This window comes from Sphaerodactylus townsendi, linkage group LG05 (assembly GCF_021028975.2).
Source record: "Sphaerodactylus townsendi isolate TG3544 linkage group LG05, MPM_Stown_v2.3, whole genome shotgun sequence".
Lineage (NCBI taxonomy): Eukaryota > Metazoa > Chordata > Lepidosauria > Squamata > Sphaerodactylidae > Sphaerodactylus > Sphaerodactylus townsendi.
In genome coordinates, this window is record NC_059429.1 from 60,161,316 (window position 1) to 60,179,713 (window position 18,398).

Here is an 18,398-nt window from a genome sequence, read left to right on the forward strand (position 1 = left end):
TATCTGGGCAAAGAGCAAAACAAAACAAAAATTTCATAGCTAGTCAGGACAAGTTAAGGTGGGCAAGAGGAAGACATGCTGTGCATGACTACATTTGGGTCTACCTCCCGGTACAATGTTTGAAAACAATTATGAGTTGTAGGCTTATAGTCATATTATAATATTGTCACAGTTAATTGTGGATAAACAGGATAGAAAAGTGCCCTAATGAATGGGGCAACACATTTAAAAAGATGGCTTTTAATACTTACAGAACTTGCAATAGGCACAGGAGATAGATAGCCTCTTAGAAGATGCATTCTTCCTTTGTCAAATGCCTTTTCTATTATGAGGCCTGGTATAAAATTTAGGTGATGCATCATGTAACAAAGATACTTGCTTCCCTTCTTAGAGCAGCTACTTCTCCCACAAGGGGGGAAACTGTGGAGAAAATAATAGCTATGGTCCAGATATGTCTGAGACCTGGAAAAGTTCCACAGGAAGGGGGAAATGTTCCTTTTCTTGTGCCATTTTGAGGCAGCCCCTTTGGTAATTACTATTTACATTTTTAAAAAACCCATGGGATTTCTAAACATCACATCTACTTTAACCCCTAGCCCTGTAGAACATGGAAACTCAACATTTCTTACTGTGTCTAACAAACATTCAACTAAACATTTGAATCTCAAATTTTGCAGAGCACACAGCAGCCTCTAGAGGCCATGATTCACACCTGCATGCTCTTGTTATTCCGGTTCATTGTTTTAAATGTTCTATGGTGGGATGTATATGTTCTAAATAAACAAATACTGGATTTTTACATAATGGTATGTGAAAGCTTTTCCTCTGAGCTGGAGGTGATGGAGAACCTTACTTTAACTTTGCTGTATTATCTGCCCCTAAATTTTTGAATCTCTGTGTTAAATTTCCATAACAGTACAATCAGTGAACAGAGGCTCATATTTTATTTTGGTTTAGCAGAACCTGAAAGAATGCTCCACATCTTCACAGGGCACAACCAAGTGCTGCAAACCTATGTGTTTTGACCATGATACATGTAGCATATATTTTGGAAGTGCTTTCTTCAATTGTAGACAGATACTGGTAATCTAGTATAAGGGTGTTTCTTTTCTTTTCTTTTTTTTAGTATACCAATTGGAACTTTTACCACTATTAAGGAGAAAGTAGGATATGTTTCTTATTTTACTATTAAGGTTCAAACATGTGTCACAGTACTAAGGTGAGAGCAAGTATTTCTCTGCTTTTCAGACCTGTCATATACAATCTGGAATTTAGCTTTCACATTAAAAGGGAGGGGGACAAGGACACACCCAAGAATAATTTGAAGGCCTCATTACGTGCTCCAGCTGGTCTATTTTGGCAGGAGGGACTGTGCTTGCAGAATGAATAGTTTTGCAAGAGCCACAGCAATGCCTTACGCTAATGCCTCTTGACACTTGTAGAAAAATAGAGCTGGAAATATAGCATGGAAATTAGACTCCTCTATTAGTGGCAAAGTGCAAGCAATCTGACTATGCAGCTATTAGAAACCTTTGAGGAGGCCCTGATCTGTTAATGTTCTTATTCAGTAATGTCACTTAATTTAGGCCAGGCTGGTAATGAAAATGGGGGAGGAAGAGGGGCATAGAAGGGAACAGGAGATAAAATCTAGTCCAGCTGGGGAGCTATTGCCAGAGACACTTCAAAACTGTAGTTGAGTTACATTGTTCCTGGGACTTTTATATGCTTTGAAAAAATCAAGCCAATGTATAGGGAGACCCATGTTAAAATTCCTATACTGCCATAGAAGCAAGCTGGGTGACCCTGGCCCAGTCACTCTCTCTGTCTTTCAACCCAACCTGCATCACAGGGCCACCATCAGGATGAAAATAGAGGACAGAGTTGTAAGCTGTTCTGGGCACCTCTCTTGAGGAAAAGCAGGATATCAAAAAAGTTTAAGAGTACACTGCTCTTCTATGTAGTTGCTGGATCTTTTAAACACAAGATTTATACTAGAAGAATTCATGTCATTTTTCAATGTGGCACAGGCAACTATAAAGTAGGGTAAGAGGGTAAGTGGTCCACTAGCCCAGCCTCTTCTTGTTACAGTCCTATTTGAGGACTGAAGAACATCATTCAAGTGTAGGAAATGGCAAATCAAGCTGTGAAAAGGGAAAACATCTGGAAAAACATCCATCACTGATGTCTGTAGAACAGGAAACCATGATAAAACTTTGCCATTCTAGGTAATACATTCTGGGTAATGTGTATGCATTACCACATTAGACTTGATAAAAATATATTCATGGGACAGTTGTTCATTGTTACTGTTAAATGTTGCAGACCTCTACACTTTTCACCATTCCCATCCTGGCAGCTTCATGCAGAAAGGAAATGTTACTTGAGCATGTTAAAAAGGAGCTACTTGGAGAAAGGGCTGATTGGCTGTCTCAAGCCGGTTGAATCCATTTTGTCTTATTCCTCATAGCAGCCTGATCAAGCTACTTGTCTGGCTAATGCAAATATTGTTGTGCAGTATGATCTTGTGCCTTTGGTGGGAAGACTAACTAGTTCCACAGATTTCAACAGTATTAACTTTCCCAAAAGTCTGTACACAAAAGACTGTAACAGATGCCCAAATTATTTTGTATTATTATCCATTAAATTATTGGTGCCTTCATCGCATATCAGTGATCACTCTCACCCACATGTCCCAAACTGCTCTCATTTCTGATTTTGGCTACAGAGCTTATCTTCAAAGCTCTTCTTGAAGATGGAGACAACTGGAGTGCAAAGTAAAACACCTGTGAGCAGAGAGGGAAATGGCATCTTTTTAGCTAGCTTTTCAGCCTCAAAATTATCTCCCAGAGTAGCTATTATAATCACTACCCATAAATTCTGGGACTTTTACTTGAAGGGAACTAGAAAGGTGCTCTCTTGTATGTTTGGCTCTCTAGTGACAGATAGTATCATGACATGCCACCAGTAAACTTTTACTTGATCCATTACAATGCCAGTATGATTCCAGGATGTGGTTATAACAGGAGTAGGGGTAGAACAGAAGGAAACATATTGCCCACCAAGACAAGAGGACTGAGACTAGATCAAACATGGGTTGGAAACATAATGGAAAGAGGAAATTAACAATATCTGGAAGAGAATTCTAGAAATTTTATTCTAGAATTAGTAATATTTAGAAGAGCCTTTTTTGCTCCAATTGCAGAATGAGTATGGGGCTGAGGGTTAAGTATAATCAGTGTCTGCCATTTCACACTTATGAAAAGAAAAACATTGTGCAGTGATACTGCTTCATTTCATTTTAATATTTTGCAATGCTTGTATTAATGATTTCCATGGAAGGGTCTTTGTACAGCATATTTGTGGCATAGAGGTCAACTGATAGATTTTCTTTGAAGCAGGATGTTCCAGTCATTCACAGTGATTGCATAATTTGTGACACAAAGATTAAAAGGAAGTCAATACATTGCCAACAAAAAGGCCTTTTGTGCACAGGCAATTCAGGAACTTCTGAAAAAGTCAGGGCAAAAAGATTAACTCCCACTGTTCTTTTTAATACAGTAACTTGTTTTAACTCCTGTTAAAGGAGCACACTAAGTAAGTACTATGCACGAATTAGAAAGGCAACAAGTAACAACAAAGACAATGTCTATCAGCATACACATAGTGTAAACTTTGCTCTTTAAAAAGTGACATCTTTTCTCTTCATCGTGCTTTTTAAACAGAATTAGCAGTTTTAGGGATACATTTGATAATAGAAAGAAAGACTAGCTGATTCCAACTGACAGATGCCAGTCACTCCCAAGTCATCTTTCCAGTGGCCCTCAGGTTCCATGTCTATGTAATGACCGTGGGTCCTGTACGGCCAGTTCTCTCATGAAGCTCAGAAAGCTTCAGTGAAATGGAGATGAGGGGAGCCAACATGACCTGAAAAAAGTGGAAGAGCAAAAAAAGGAGAATGAAGAACACACATCTGTAAAAATGGAAGCAGGTTTATATTTCAAAATTTCATCCTCAAAGCTTGCTCACAAACTTTGGGCAGAAGGATGAACTCTAGACTTAGAAACTGGCGTCACTCCTATCAATTTAAACAGAGCAGAATCCATGGGTTCATTGGAAGGAGACTTTCATCTCTGCCTCCTCCTGCCACAGTCCACCAAGGCAGCTGAACTTCTGCTCCTGGAAGTGAGGACTGTAACACACTCTCCCTCACAGACAGAGGCCCAGCAGGAGGGAGGGCCGAAGGCTCGGCTGATAGCTGCTGATAGCTCAGGCATACCCCACTCACACGTGCAAATACAAACTCTTTAGGCAATTCCTGTCAGGAAACGTACGCTGCCACGTTTTTGAGGGCAAATGGAACTCTGAGGCTGTTTCTGCACAGCGGCAGAAGGGCTGTCCACCAGCATAATTCATGCCTGTGGAGCCACAGGACCGTTCACATGGTCGCGTATGGGCGCTGCCAAAGCTGCTGCAAACCGCAGAGGCAGCTTCACATGGAGCTGCCTCCAGTCTGCATGTGTTGTTTACCTTGTCTTCCCTTCAAGGCTCCAGAGGGAGGAAGTGAAACACCCATGCTGCCCTCTGACCCATGGGGGTTGGAGGGCAGCGTGGCCGTGTCTCTTCTCACTCCAGAGCCTTGGAGGGAAGACAAGGTAAACAACACACACAAACAGGCAGCACCTGAAAGCGGTGATCTCATGCCAGTGCCCTTCATACCGAGCCGGTGGGAAGACGGCACCTTTCAAAAAACACATTATGGAACATGTTTTGAAAGCAGCGTTTTCGCACCATTTGGGGGGGGAGGGTGAGCATGTGCTGCTGTGCTGCAGCAGCGGCAGCTGTGTGAACAGCGCCCCAGGGACAGTGTTTTTACTGTTTTTTGGGTCGTGCAGAAGCTTTAGCGGTTTCACAAAAAGTCTGTTTCAGTTTAAAATATACTTTCATACACTCCTTTAAGTCCTTCTGGGTAAACCTTTCCTACATGGTCCTGAACAAGATCCTAAACCACTCACCCTTTTCTCCTTAAGGTTTCACACTGGGCTGGGACAGAGCAAGCTCTGGGGTTTCTCTAAACCCACACTTGACTCTGCCAATTATACTAACACACCCTCAGGAACTCTCCAGTCCCATACCCAGGTGCTGACTCTTCGGAGACTTTACCAAACCCTTCATGTAGTCTTAGGATTGTCCCCATGAAATAGGTTTCCCTCTAGAATTTCACTACCACCTGGCCACCTAGCCTCTGATAAAATAAGGATATTTTCCTCTCACCTTTTTGAGATTTTTCCTTGAGAGCTCTGGCCACCAAGCCTCTTGACTCTCACTGACACGATCTGTTGACTGACTCTCTCTGTGTCTGACTTGATCAGACTGTCTCTCTCAGGCAAACACACACCATTTTTGTGGCTCTGGTTAACGGGATCTCAGTCAGCCACTCAGGTGGAGCTCTAGTTAACTCATTGTGCTCCTGTTCTATCAGAACTGCACCTTTTAAATTAACCATATATACTGCAATCTGTCACAAGGACCCTCTCAAATAGCACTGAGTGTGTATGAATGAATGAGGTACCTGCAGTGGGCAGGAAAATGGGCAAAAATCACCTTTCTTCCTTTGCAAGAGCAATGCTGCCCTGCTTGTGTAAGAACTGCTCTGCCAATGGAACAGTACCTTGGGACCCAACCCATTCAACACAGTGTTTTCAAAGGCAGAAGGATTTCAAGCTTGCAAAGTGCAACCTTCTTGCCTCTTCCTGCTACAGCAGCCCCAAATGTCCTCCCACAAATGCTACTCATTCTGCCTGCATGAATGCTGTTTTATCAAGATACACTCTTTACATGGAAAAAGTAAGAAACACAGCCTTCATTTACAAAATCAATATAAAGCATCCACAGTTATAAATAAATAAGGAATCAGAATAAGTATCAGTATCAAAGCTCTGGAACCAGAGTTACACAGAAATACTTTGGTAATTTTGCCAAACAGAGACATTCTACCTCCCATCCGCACCCCAATAACCCTTGTACTTTCATTCCTGCTTCTGCCCTTCCTTCTTTAGGAATAGACTCGTTACATATTTTGCATTGTAAATGAACTAGATTGTCAAGTACATTTATGAACATGGGCCAGTTCTTCCAGCCATAAGAATCTGGGCATAAGGCTACAGGTGTCTCAGTTTCATGACATGCATGAAGTGGCAGAAAAAAATAGAACAGAACCCTACCTGTGGATCTTCATATATTTTGGAAGGATCCTTTTCATAGCTGTCAATATAAAGCCGCACAGTTGCTCCAGCACTTCCTGTGCCACTTAGTCTAAAGATGATGCGAGAACCATCAGTAAAGATGAGCCTCAAGCCCTATCAAGACAAGGGAAGGGGACACAACACATACAAGGGATTTATTTCAATCAAAGTATGTTTTTTCCTGGAAGAGGGTTTCTCACTAAGGGTTTCTGAGCACAAAGAGGTAAACAGATCCTTGTTTGGCAGCTGGCCAGTTACCCTTCGGTGACCTTAATCATTCCCCAGTCACTCTTGCCTGAGGAACGAGCATTCCAAATTCTCCTTCTGCTGTATAGAGTTGCAGGAGCACCAAAGTATACCTCTATTGGATAAAACTATTTTTAACACTTTTAATCAATTTATATTTTTTTGTATTTCATTTGTCCCATGTTTCTTTCCCACAAAACACATTTTTAGGACAAGTTTGTGTATGAGAGAGAAAAATGACCTGACTTCTGCAGAATCTCAGCATTCTGGTAACGATAAGGCATTGTTAATCGGGGCACATTTCTTGGGGATAGAGCCCCATTTCTTGGGGATAGAGCCAAGCATGCACTCTGCACAGGCCTTGTGTTAATTCAGTTCAGTAACAGGAGAATTATACAGCTGAAGCCATGCTATCATTTGTTTGTAAAGAACGCAGGGCACATCCTGAACTGGAGAAAATGTAGTATGTACACTAGGATTAGCTGAGTCTGATGTAGGATAAGACTCATGAAAGAATGGCGGATAAACAGAAAGCTGCTTTAAGTTTTCAATTCAGATTACCAGCAGCTTGCAGATAATATGGGTCTGCCTGAATGCCATACCAGCTGGCAAAGCCATCAGATGGAATGTCTGAATGTGCTTTTTGCTGCCCCCTTTTGCATTTACTGACTAAAATGTTGGAAGCGTACATTAACTGAAAGCTTACCCTGACTGACTTGTAATGGTCACATTATCATGTTTTAACAAAGAGTGAATCCAGTAAGTGAATCCAAGTTTCTGTTTGTGTATGCCAGGAGCTTGCCAGGATGCAAGTGATGTGGAAGGATTAAGGAAGCTTGTACTGGAACAGGAAAATGCATGGCTAGTGTACAGTGCAAGATTGCACACAGAGGGGATAAGACAGGCCACAAGACTTGGGAAAGGAGCTACTGGAAGAGAGAGAGCAGCACAAGAAGAAGCAGAGTAAGGAGGCAAGGGGGATGTATTGTGGGACACACGAAATGGCACAACCACCAATAAACCTGGCCTCAGTCACATGTGATTTCCTTTTACAGGGGCTCCTAGGAGCCTGGAGCTAAATTATTCCCAGTGAGTTTAACTGAAAGTGAAGAGAGCAAGAATGCTTTGAAAGCCCAGACAGTTGCTATGAACCAAGACACTGTCTTATCACTTCTCTGCAATTGATCTCCAATGTGAATGTGTCTTTAGTCATCTTCCACTGCCTGCTCAGCCCCAGCGGCAGAGCCAGCATCGGAGATATGCCACGTTATTCCCTATGAGGGGTTCTTGGAGGGTTTTTTCGAGGGGGGGATTTCTGCACTACGGGAAAGCTCTTTGAAGAGGGTGGGGTGTCACTGGAGTGGCACCATCCCTGCCCGCCAGCCCACTCAGAATTGGACTAAGGTCTCAAGTGTAGCTGCACAGCACTTTTTATTCTACAGAGGCCATGTGGGAACATGGTCCTATATCCTAGTGATTACTTTTTAGCATAGCAGCTTTGTGTGGCCATGTAGATGTAAAAGATAATTACTACAGGGTTTCTACACTCCCCAAAGCATAACAGCTATATCGGTCTAGAAGTATAAGTTTGGTCATTTTGGCTACAGAATGGAAGCCAATGCAACAATAAATGGTTTGTCAAGAATGGATGATGTATATGTCTATGGACATCATTATTAACTTATAGCAACAGAATTCATCTAAACATTTTCATCTATAGCAAGTCTACTCTTACTACACCATCTACCTGGTTTCTTGAGATGCTTCCATCCACAGGATCACTGTACTCGAAGTTATCAGCTTTTTCCACAGTGTATGATTTGTCACCAGCTGATAGCTTTTTCCCCACAAAGGAACGATCAAATAATACTGTCTCTAGATCTTTCATCATCTTATTTGCACTGTCAGCATCCACCTCTTCATAGTCATATCTGTAAGTCAGGGAGACTTTAATTAGACAAGGATAGGAACTTATGGTTCATTCTTAAACTTTAGGGTTTTTTAATGGGGTTCTTGCTGTGTTCTCTCTTATAACTCTTAAATTCTTGATTAAAAGCTGTGAGTAGTAAGACCACAAAACTATGACATAATTAAAATCCCAACTTCCATGATAAGTTTCATGATAAGGCAGTGTCTGGACTGGAGTGGGACAGGGAAGGACTGGTCAGGCAAATAATACAATAGAGGCTCTGAGGAGTGAGCACACAATTTGTGCTTTTCCCCCTCTTTCCTTACAGAAGGAAGCTGAAAGAAAAACCCACATTTCTGTAGCTGAAAACCTTTGTTCCTCTTCACTCTAGCCTACTGATCTCATGGCTTTTCATCTGCACAGGTCCTGTAATGTAACCCCATGGAGGGTGGGCCAAAAGAACTGCCAGAAAAGAGAGGGAAATCTTGGTACACTTTCTAAATATGAATGGTAGGATACTTCCCAATGTCATTGTGGCAGCAGAACTCCTATTCCCATTCTATTGCCTACATTTATACACAGAAATAGGGTGAGGGTGGTAATTTTAGAAATGCTTGAGTATACTATGTTCCTACACTGAATGACACCTGTATTCTAGGGATGCAACTGACTTCTTTCCTCCACAAAGTCATGTTGGCAAAAGATGAAGGAAGAATACTCTGTAGCTGGAAGGCTGACTCAAAAGATACCCACCAATAAGGGAGTTAAACAGGGGTGTATTTTGGCTCCTTTCTTGTTTAATTTTTAAATGATTTTGTCCCATTTCTTTCTAAAGCCGATGGGCATTTACTAAGATTAGGGTCAGTTCATGTACCCATTGTACTTTATGCAGATGATGAAGTGTTGTTATCTTCTACACAGGTGGGCTTGAACCAACTATTGAACTGGTGCTCTGAATATTGCTTGGTTAATAGTCCGGAACTAAATTACAAGAAATCTAAGGTCTCTGTCTTTGCTAAAAACAATAAATGGAAAATAAAAGTCACAAACTGGAACAGGTTAAACATTTTTAATGGCCATTATATACACTTTCTATTAAGGTGAATTTGCTAGACTAATCCTCACCTTGTGAAGAAGTTCCTCCCATATTTTTGCCAGTGGTCTTTCAAGATCTCTTCTACACTCTGTTTGCGGACTGCTATGATTGACAGCCATGCCAACACAGCCCAAAGTCCATCTTTTTCACGAATGTGATCAGACCCTGCAAACATAAAGCCCAGAAACAAATTAAGTCAGATGCAGGCTGTGTTAGTAATGGTCTTTTTCTAGTCCATTAGGTATGCATGGTAGATAGTTGCATTAAGAGAAAGGGACTGAGAAATGTATCAGAAATCTCATGACACTAATTTGAACCTCCAAGGGTGAAGCTAGGTTTTAAGAGTTTAGTTGCATGCAGTTAACATGTCTTGCATGCCATGGTGACAAATCTGGTAAACAGTAACAGCACAATCCAAAAAGGAGGGGCCACAGTGGCCCAGAATGGCATGACCCTGCCTCCGCCAAAGAGGCTTTTGGTGACATGACTGACAGGAAAACAAAAGAAAACCTCCATTGGCTGCAAAAAGCCCCATTCAGGGCAATAGCTTGCACCACCCTTTTTGGTGGCACAAGTCTGAGCCAGGGTTGTTCTCAAGCTCAAATGACTTAGGAAGAAGAGGAGAAGAAGAGTTTGGATTTATTCCCCACCTTTCTCTCCTGTAAGGAATCTCAAAGGGGCTTACAAACTTCTTCCCTTCCCTACCCACAGCAGACACCTTGTGAGGTAGGTGAGACTGAGAGAGTTCTGAAGAACTGTGACTAGCCCAAGGTCACCCAGCAGTCTTCATATGTAGGAGCAGGAAAACAAATCTAGTTCATTAGATAAGAGTCTGCCATTCATGTGGCAGAGTGAGGCATCAAACCTAGTTTTCCAGATTAGAGTCCACCACTCTTAACCACTACACCACACTGGCTCTCAGGAAGCTGACAAAAGTCAATCCTGCCCCCAGAAATGCCTATGGAAAAACACCATCCATGCCAGTGTGGCATCCTATGGCAGAGGTCTGCCACTGCAGGAGTGAACTTCTGCATTTGCCTACTATGGAGCTGCACGGCACTCCATTGCCAATATAAGTGCCTCTGCATCGGCATCCATGCCTATTTGGGTGGCACTAGTAGCAATGAAGCCAGCGCAGGGATCATGCCACTTCCAATGCAGCTTTGCCTCCCCCTTTGGATTGCACTGTAAAGCACAAATGAGAAGACAGTATGTAGTTAAAAAGGTCAATAACAGGAAGATACATTAATCCAGACTTCAAAAAAAATCCCCACATAATTTCTAATATAAGAGTCATCATCAGTTCATAACAGAAGATATTTTTTACCTTCTACTAAACTGAAGTCATGTTTCAATTGTTGATTTTAAAAATTAAAGATTGATTTAACATATGCTGTCACCTGCTTTGTGGGCTTTCTTGTTGGCACATCAGATCTCGTAATGTCCTGCAAAAAGATGCCTAATGTCTTTTGTAGGTAGCCTTCTGGTTGTGAACAAAACACTAAGCAACTATAAAACTACAAGGAAGATACTTTTAAAGTGCCATTTTACAGTGCTAAGGTACCCCACTCTAAGCAAATTGCTGGAAATTGATTTAGACTGGAGAAACTCTGCATAGGACTCCACTGCACGTTATGAATGTCCAGGCTAGTGTTAGGGTATATGGTTACAGCCCTATTCTCCAGCTTTATGAATGCTCAGTAATGACTTGACTATATTTGGATGTGTTTATTGTTTGCCTGTCACCATGGCAATGAACAGCATATATATGGCTTTACATGAAATTACTCCATTGCAAAGCACCACATCTTTATAGAACCTCACACTCAACTTATCTCAGCTTTTCCCATATATCATCTTGGCCTTGCCAGGTATACAGTCAACTCTTTTGCAGCTCCAAACTAAATTTCACTGGTGTATCCTTCAGTTCAGTTGTTCACCGTTTTTCAAATAGGGAACTTTGAATTCTGATGACAGACATTATTTTATAGACTAATTTCCACCATAATGATATCTTATTCATTATACTATACTTTAGTCTATTGTCATCCGACCAAGAGCTTTAAGAAAGAAAGTGAAGGGAACTCAAAGCAGCAATTGCATGGGGAGGGATCCTCCAAAGGGCAGAACAGAGCTGTTTCTCTTCCCCTGCTCATGTGATGTTCACAGAGGCAGAACTGGATTTATGCACAAGCTAAGTAAGCTACAAGTGAAGGCCTCAGATTATGAGGAGACCTTGAAATACAAACAAGATTCCTAAATGTCAGTGTTAAAAATGATACACTTTCTTTTGTAATATCACCACCCTCTTAAATCTGACAGCTCGAGGCCTCAGCATGTCTTAATCAGGCCATCTGCAACCACTATGCCAGATCATTAGAAGCCCGATCCAAACTTACATTCATAAGTGGAATGGTTGGATGGAAATAGCCAGCCCATGAAAGGAGGTATGGGGAAATATTATTCCTTGTTATTCCCTACATGGCTACCTTGGCATGAGGGAGCTTCGTGCTCACTAGATAGGACTGAACCTTTACTGCATAATTTCCATGTTATTAGTGAAGGCCATAAGCCTATACTCTGAAATGATTTAGCTTTAAACAACATAACTACTTCCTATACTACTCAGTAGATTTCATAGTCTTGATAATACTTTCTGTTACGCAGATAGAACTGTTCATGCAGTAAAGACAAATTGTCTATTCCAAAATAATGAGGTTCTCTTACCAGTACCAAAACTTTCCTCTCCACACAGAGATAATTTGTTTGCATCCATCAGATTTCCAAAGAACTTCCAACCTGTTGGAGTTTCATACAAGGCAATTTTTGTAGCTTTGGCCACTCTACACAAGGAAAAAAGAAAATAAAGGCTCCTCAATCTTTGTTACGTTGGTTTAGAACAGTGGTTCCCAAACTTATTTGGCCTACCGCCCCCTTTCCAGAAAAAATATTACTTAGCGCCCCCTGGAAATTAATTTTTTAAAATTTTAATAACAATTAAACAGAAAGATATATGTATTAATGTTTCTACCTGTGGCCATCACCGCCCCCCTGGATCGCTGCAGCACCTACCAGGAGGCGGTGGCGCCCACTTTGGGAATCACTGGTTTAGAACCACCAATGATGACGGCTGGAAACAGAAACTTTGTAAGGTTATAACGCATCCTACTTAATAAATGCATCACCTTTCAGAAGTCATCTTTTTATAAGTGCATTTGTCTTACTCTAACATCAATTTGGAAGGAATGAGTTAAAAATAATCAAGTTTCAATAGATTTTGAGTATAATCAGGGCCAAAAAAGCATGCAATGAGATGTACTTGCCAACAGCGCCCTCTTAAGTTAAATACATGTCAATCCCTTTGGAAGCTGAGAGGAATGTAAAATGCTGTCTGAAATGTGGCAGAAACTTATTAAAAGTAGCAGCATCAAAGGGTCACTGGGTATAGCCAGGTCCTTAGATATAGCTTCAGTAGCTCATTGAATCATAGCCCATATTGTTTGGGATGCTCAGAGAAGATCAATAACCACAAAACACAGAGAAGACATTCCCCATGTCAAATCTCACCTGTCAATTGCTCCACTAGTAGGCATGCTTCGGGCAAATCCCCGGACTCCTGTTTGTTGAAAGTAAGGAATATTGAAAATATTTGCAGCAATGGCAGCTACAGAGTCTGAAGGATTCACAAAGAATCCATGTTTTCCAAGTATCATGTTGCGATCCTAACAAAGATGGCAAAAATAACAATAATTGAATTCTCAGTTGTTGACACAAATGGCCAGAGTAAAAATAATCATTTATTTCACAACTTTAGGGGGAAAAGATCCAATTTTAAGAACAGACTGATTTTTAAAGGTTCTGGCAATAATATCTAAAAAGCATCTTTTGAAATAATTTATAAAAACAATAGTTAATATTTTTACAATAAAAATGAGTCAAGCAATTTTCCTTTTTACATATTAATAGAAGATGAAAAGAAAAAATGAACAGTGTTGCCCTTATAGGCGTAACAATGATTCACCGAACGAACTTCTGTGCAGACACACATTGACACTGTGCATGTGCAGGCCTGCCTTTGGAGAATAGAAAGCTTATTTCTGTTCTGTCACTTTAAAAGCACTCACTCCCCCTCCCTTCATTCAGGTGGGAACTTTCTTGCCTAAATGTAGCATGTTAAAAGGGAGGGGGCGGATTGTGTCCCTCAGTTCTCCTATCACTGCCATGGCTACATACTGGATGAAGAGAATTGCAGCGATTAAATCACAGCCTACGGCAGGGGAGGGCATGTGTGCCTGCACAGAAACCCACTTGATGAACCACTGTTACACAGGTAAGTGCAATGCTGTCCCTCATATTTGTGGAGCTTCTAGGGGTTGCACCTCGCCCCTCCCTTTAACATGCTGTGTTTAGGTGGGAAAGTTCCCAGCTGAACAAAGGGAGAGGAAGCGAGTGCTCTTAAAATGACAGAACAGAAATAAGCCTTTTATACTCCAATGGCAAGCCTGTGCATGCACAGTCCCAACATGGGACTGCACAGAAGCTTCACAAAGATGAAATAGCAGCTCTCCTGTGGTTCTTAGTAACTGCAACAAATTAAAAACCACACACAGACACAATTTTATGATAACTGTATAAACAATTCCAGGTTTTCATGTATTTAAAACCAAGATCACTGTAAAAATGATCCCAAAGTGTAATGGATTAGGCTCTTATGGGGTTAATTTGCAAAGGTGCAGTTAGCCAGAGCAAGAGCACCACAGTAAGAGCCAGAGCGCAGCCTGATTGGCTGGGCTGTAATGGTATAGCTGGCAGCCACAGATAGGGTGCACTGTCTGCTATAAACAGCAGAAAGAAGTCTATCAGTAGGGTTTTGGGAATTGAGGTTTTTGGGAATTGAGGGTTTTGGGAATTGAGGGTGTGTGGAGAGAGATGCAGTTTTGAGTAGTCAAGACACAGATTGTGTCAGCCCACAGATCCTTTAGTCTGGAGATTGTGTCTAGTGGCAATCAGGCCAGCGAGAGACAGGGAGAGGAAGGCTAGGTGGCCAGATTCCTCTAAGTGATCTCAGAGAGACTTAGAGGAAGGATCACAGTACACCAGAGGCTAGAGGCCTAGGTGGTGGAAGACTAAAGGGAAACTGATTAATTACGGAGACCCTCCTAAGCCGGTGTAAAAATCCCTTTGGAGGTAATGGTGGGTGTTTAAGGAGTGGGTTCTGGACTGTGTGTGGAAGGTTTACCCTAAAGTCTGTACCAAAAGCCAATTTTACTGAAACTGCTTGTATTTTGCACCACCTAAGAAGTATCTGCCTAAAATAGCACTTGAGTGCCTCTCTGAACCAACAACCAGAGAAGAGAACTTTGTTAAATAAAAAATCCAGTTTTTGTGTTTTAAGCTTTCAAAAGCCTCTCTATACATTCCATTTATTGTACTTTAGTTTCTGGTGGCAGCTTTATATCTATAGTTTAGTGTCTATGACAGGATTTCTGTTTAAAGACCTGTGTGTGCATGAGCTGAGGGAAGTGCCTTAGGCCAACAAAGTCAGCTATCCAAAATAACCACCCACAGCAACAGGCTTCCCTCCCTTTTTGGGGCCTCTGTTTTCCCTCAAGAAGTGGGTGCTGTTGCATAAAGCAACTCATAAAAATTAATCAGAAACATAGCCAGCAATAGACTCCTGAAAAAGATTTCATTTAGCATATAAGAAAACTAAGAGAGGGGACAGAACACTTTCCTTGGGAGGAAATTGTAAAATCAGAATGTCACTACTGAGAATGTTCTCTCAAATAACAACTCACCATGCTTCAGGTAGTGGGAGCACACTAAGAATTGCCAGTGATTACCTTATTTCCCAAGCATGTATATATAGAAGAAGGTGATCCTTGAGATATTGTGGTCCCAAACTATCTGGAGTTTTAAAAATAACAACCAGCATTTTAAATTGGAAACTAACTTGTAACTAGTGAGGTTTTTTGTTGCCGAGTCACAGCTAACTTATGGCAAACAATTAGGGGTTTCAAGACAAGAGATGTTCAGAGGTGATTTGTCATTGCTTGCCTTCATGTCAATTCCCTCTGGTGGTTGCCCACCATTCAAATACTAGCCAGGGTCAGGGCTGCGATTGTGTCACTGGCCCAGGGTGACCCAGCATGTTTCCATGGTGCAAGTGGGATTTGAACCTTGGTTTCTCAGGTCCTAATCCAATACCTTAACACTACATCACACTGGCCCTGTGTAACAACTGTACCATGCTGGCTCTCTAAACAAACAAAATACAAGTAATACATTCCCATCAGTTTGCCTGTATCAACAGTTTGGCAGCTGTATAGTTTCTGAATTATTTTTAAACACAGATTCCTGTAGAGCAGTACAAGCTAAAAACTCAGGTTTTCAAGATCAGTACAACTCCATCTAATGAAGGCAGACTTCCAAGGTAGTCAGTTTTATGACCAAGAGAGCCTCAATCTTGTATAGATTAACTTTCTACTTGTTTGCCCCTATCTAGTCAATCAGCAGAGCCCTTCAGGGATTGGGCGGGTTATAAAACCAATATATAAATAAATAAAGTCCGAACATCAGCATTTCTACTGTTTCCCCAGGATTGATGGAAAGAAACAGAACTCTTCTATAACTTTCATTTTGTTTCACTAGGTGCTTTAGAATTCTCATTTCTTTTTATTACGGTAACTTTCTAGACCTATGTATATGAGGAAAAACCTGGTGACCTAAAGCAATACAGTTTAGCAATCTGACAGATTAATAATATCAGGTGGAAAACTTGCAACAATTTCCAACATACTGGTCACTATTCTTTCTAGTTAATCTCATCAAACATACAAACTGTGATACTGTAGCTCATGATAATTTTCTACAGCAGTGTTCAGTTTAATTACTGTACTGGAATACAAAGACAAATTCAACCTAGATTTAAATGTGTTTTGTTTGTTTGTATGAAGAACAGGTCTTGCCCAACTGCTTATGACACCTTTCAAGTTCAATGTGAACTCTTACAGTAAAGCCAAGAAAAACATAGATTCACATACCCCATCTCCATCAAAGGCAGCTCCAAAATCATATTCACCAGTCTTCATAGTCTGGACCAAGTCAGCAGCATACGTTAAGTTTGGATCTGGATGGTGGCCACCAAAGTCCTCCAGAGGTATGCAATTCACAGCAGAATTTGCAGGTGCTCCAAGTTCTTCACAGAGGATTTTTCTTACATAAGGACCAACAACTGATCCATCAATAGATAGGGGAGGGAGGGAGAAATAGTTAATACAAATTAACCACATTCTTTGAGAAAATTCCAGTTAAAACATTTTTGTTATTAGGAGCACTGTGGTCATTCATACGAATATAAAATATTTTAAAGAATGTTAGGCATCGAAGTAAAAAGATATTGGTGAGTTTCACAATCAATTTCACATGAGCATCAAAGCAGAATTATTTAGTGCTGCAATACAAGCAGTTTATAAATGAAGACATGCTACTACAACTTTAGAGCTATGCCAGTGATGACAAAACAAACAAAATATGAAAAATATTCAAAGAGCTGAAAGATAACATGGAGTTTAGAAAGATGTTTAACTTCTTCAATGGAACTTCTTCAATGTTTTCTTTCATACCTCCATGCATAGCATCTATGCGAATCTTTAAATGGTTCTGACCGGAGAGTAGTTCTTTTAGTGCACTAAAATCAAAAATATTCCGCAACATATTGGCGTAAGCTTCTACTGAGTCTACAATTTCAACTGAAAAACAAAAACAAAACACAGACTGAGAGACTTAGCAACAATTTAAATACAATATTTTAAAAGATATTATTAGTCAACACAAGCAGGTAATTCCAATAAAATCTTAACTCTATTTGACAACACCAGCAGATAAAATAAAGACATTAAGAAATTCTACCATTTTGTAAAGCACATATTTATATATTTGTACACAATGGGGTTTTTTTGGCCAAAGTAATATACAGAGATAGGCAGCTTCAAGGAGAACCTTTCCTCCATATCTTCAGACTTGCTAATATGAATTATTATCTTAATAAAACCTAAGGTGCCCAAATGTGGACCACTCTCTTCCTTTGGTCATCCAGCATGACATGGCAATACTTTTCAATTTCTAAACTTCCAAAGGTGGAATGCTGGCATTTAATGGAGCAGATTGAGGAGGCCAAGAATACCTGGTCAAATTTCAATAGGGCAATTTCAATTGAATACTCAGCAGAGTTACAGAGTTGATGTCAATGGGTTTGTGTGTAAAATGTGGCTAAGTCGCAACCAACTTACAGTCACAACCAACTTTCAGTGACCTTAACAAGGGGATTCCAAGGCAAGTGAGAGGCAGAGGTGGTTTGCCATTGCCATCCTCTGCCTTCCTTGGTGGTCTCCCTTCTAAGTACTGATCCTGCTTAACTTCTGAAATCTGACAAGACCAAACTATACCATGTCATCTTCCCTTCAGTCAGTGGGCTTAGGAGGGTGTTTGCTTGAGATTGCACTGTCAATTTTTTCCAATTAAAATAAAACATAAGATTGAACAGTAAAACCCCCCTCAAATTTATAAAGCATGTCAGCTGCTTATTTTGATTCTATGCCTTTTAACTCATATGAAAATGAAAGTTCCTTTATTCAGTTTTCAATGATAAATCACAGTCACTTCAACAATATTTAAATTGTGGTCACTACAATAGACAAGGGGAAGGCACATTTTACTAGCCTGTGAATGGTTTAAACTTGTTCTCCAAGTCAAATTGCTGCTTTCCAATGGTACTGAGGTCCACCTGTAGATCTGGACATATAGCATACTCTTCAATAGTCTTGCTAATCTGGAAAATTTTATCAGTGATCCCTTCAGGAGCAGGCCCTAACAATAAAAAAAGTAAAAAGGATTTTAATTGACA

General features: G+C 40.7%; 1 protein-coding gene across 3 annotated transcripts in view; it reads right to left on the bottom strand.

The window, feature by feature from the left end:
• Positions 1 to 3,281: 3,281 nt before the first annotated feature.
• Positions 3,282 to 18,398, bottom strand: part of PGM1 (phosphoglucomutase 1) — a 37,130-nt gene continuing 22,013 nt past the window's right edge. For all 3 annotated transcript variants that reach the window (XM_048496387.1, XM_048496386.1, XM_048496385.1), the window contains exons 3-11: positions 18,215 to 18,361; positions 17,119 to 17,244; positions 16,537 to 16,727; positions 13,061 to 13,215; positions 12,221 to 12,336; positions 9,523 to 9,658; positions 8,236 to 8,419; positions 6,222 to 6,356; positions 3,282 to 3,924 (exon numbers count right to left, since the gene is read on the bottom strand). In XM_048496387.1, the coding sequence (XP_048352344.1) occupies positions 3,835 to 3,924; positions 6,222 to 6,356; positions 8,236 to 8,419; positions 9,523 to 9,658; positions 12,221 to 12,336; positions 13,061 to 13,215; positions 16,537 to 16,727; positions 17,119 to 17,244; positions 18,215 to 18,361 (1,280 nt within the window). In that variant the 3' untranslated portion in view covers positions 3,282 to 3,834. The remainder of the gene's footprint in view (positions 3,925 to 6,221; positions 6,357 to 8,235; positions 8,420 to 9,522; positions 9,659 to 12,220; positions 12,337 to 13,060; positions 13,216 to 16,536; positions 16,728 to 17,118; positions 17,245 to 18,214; positions 18,362 to 18,398) is intronic.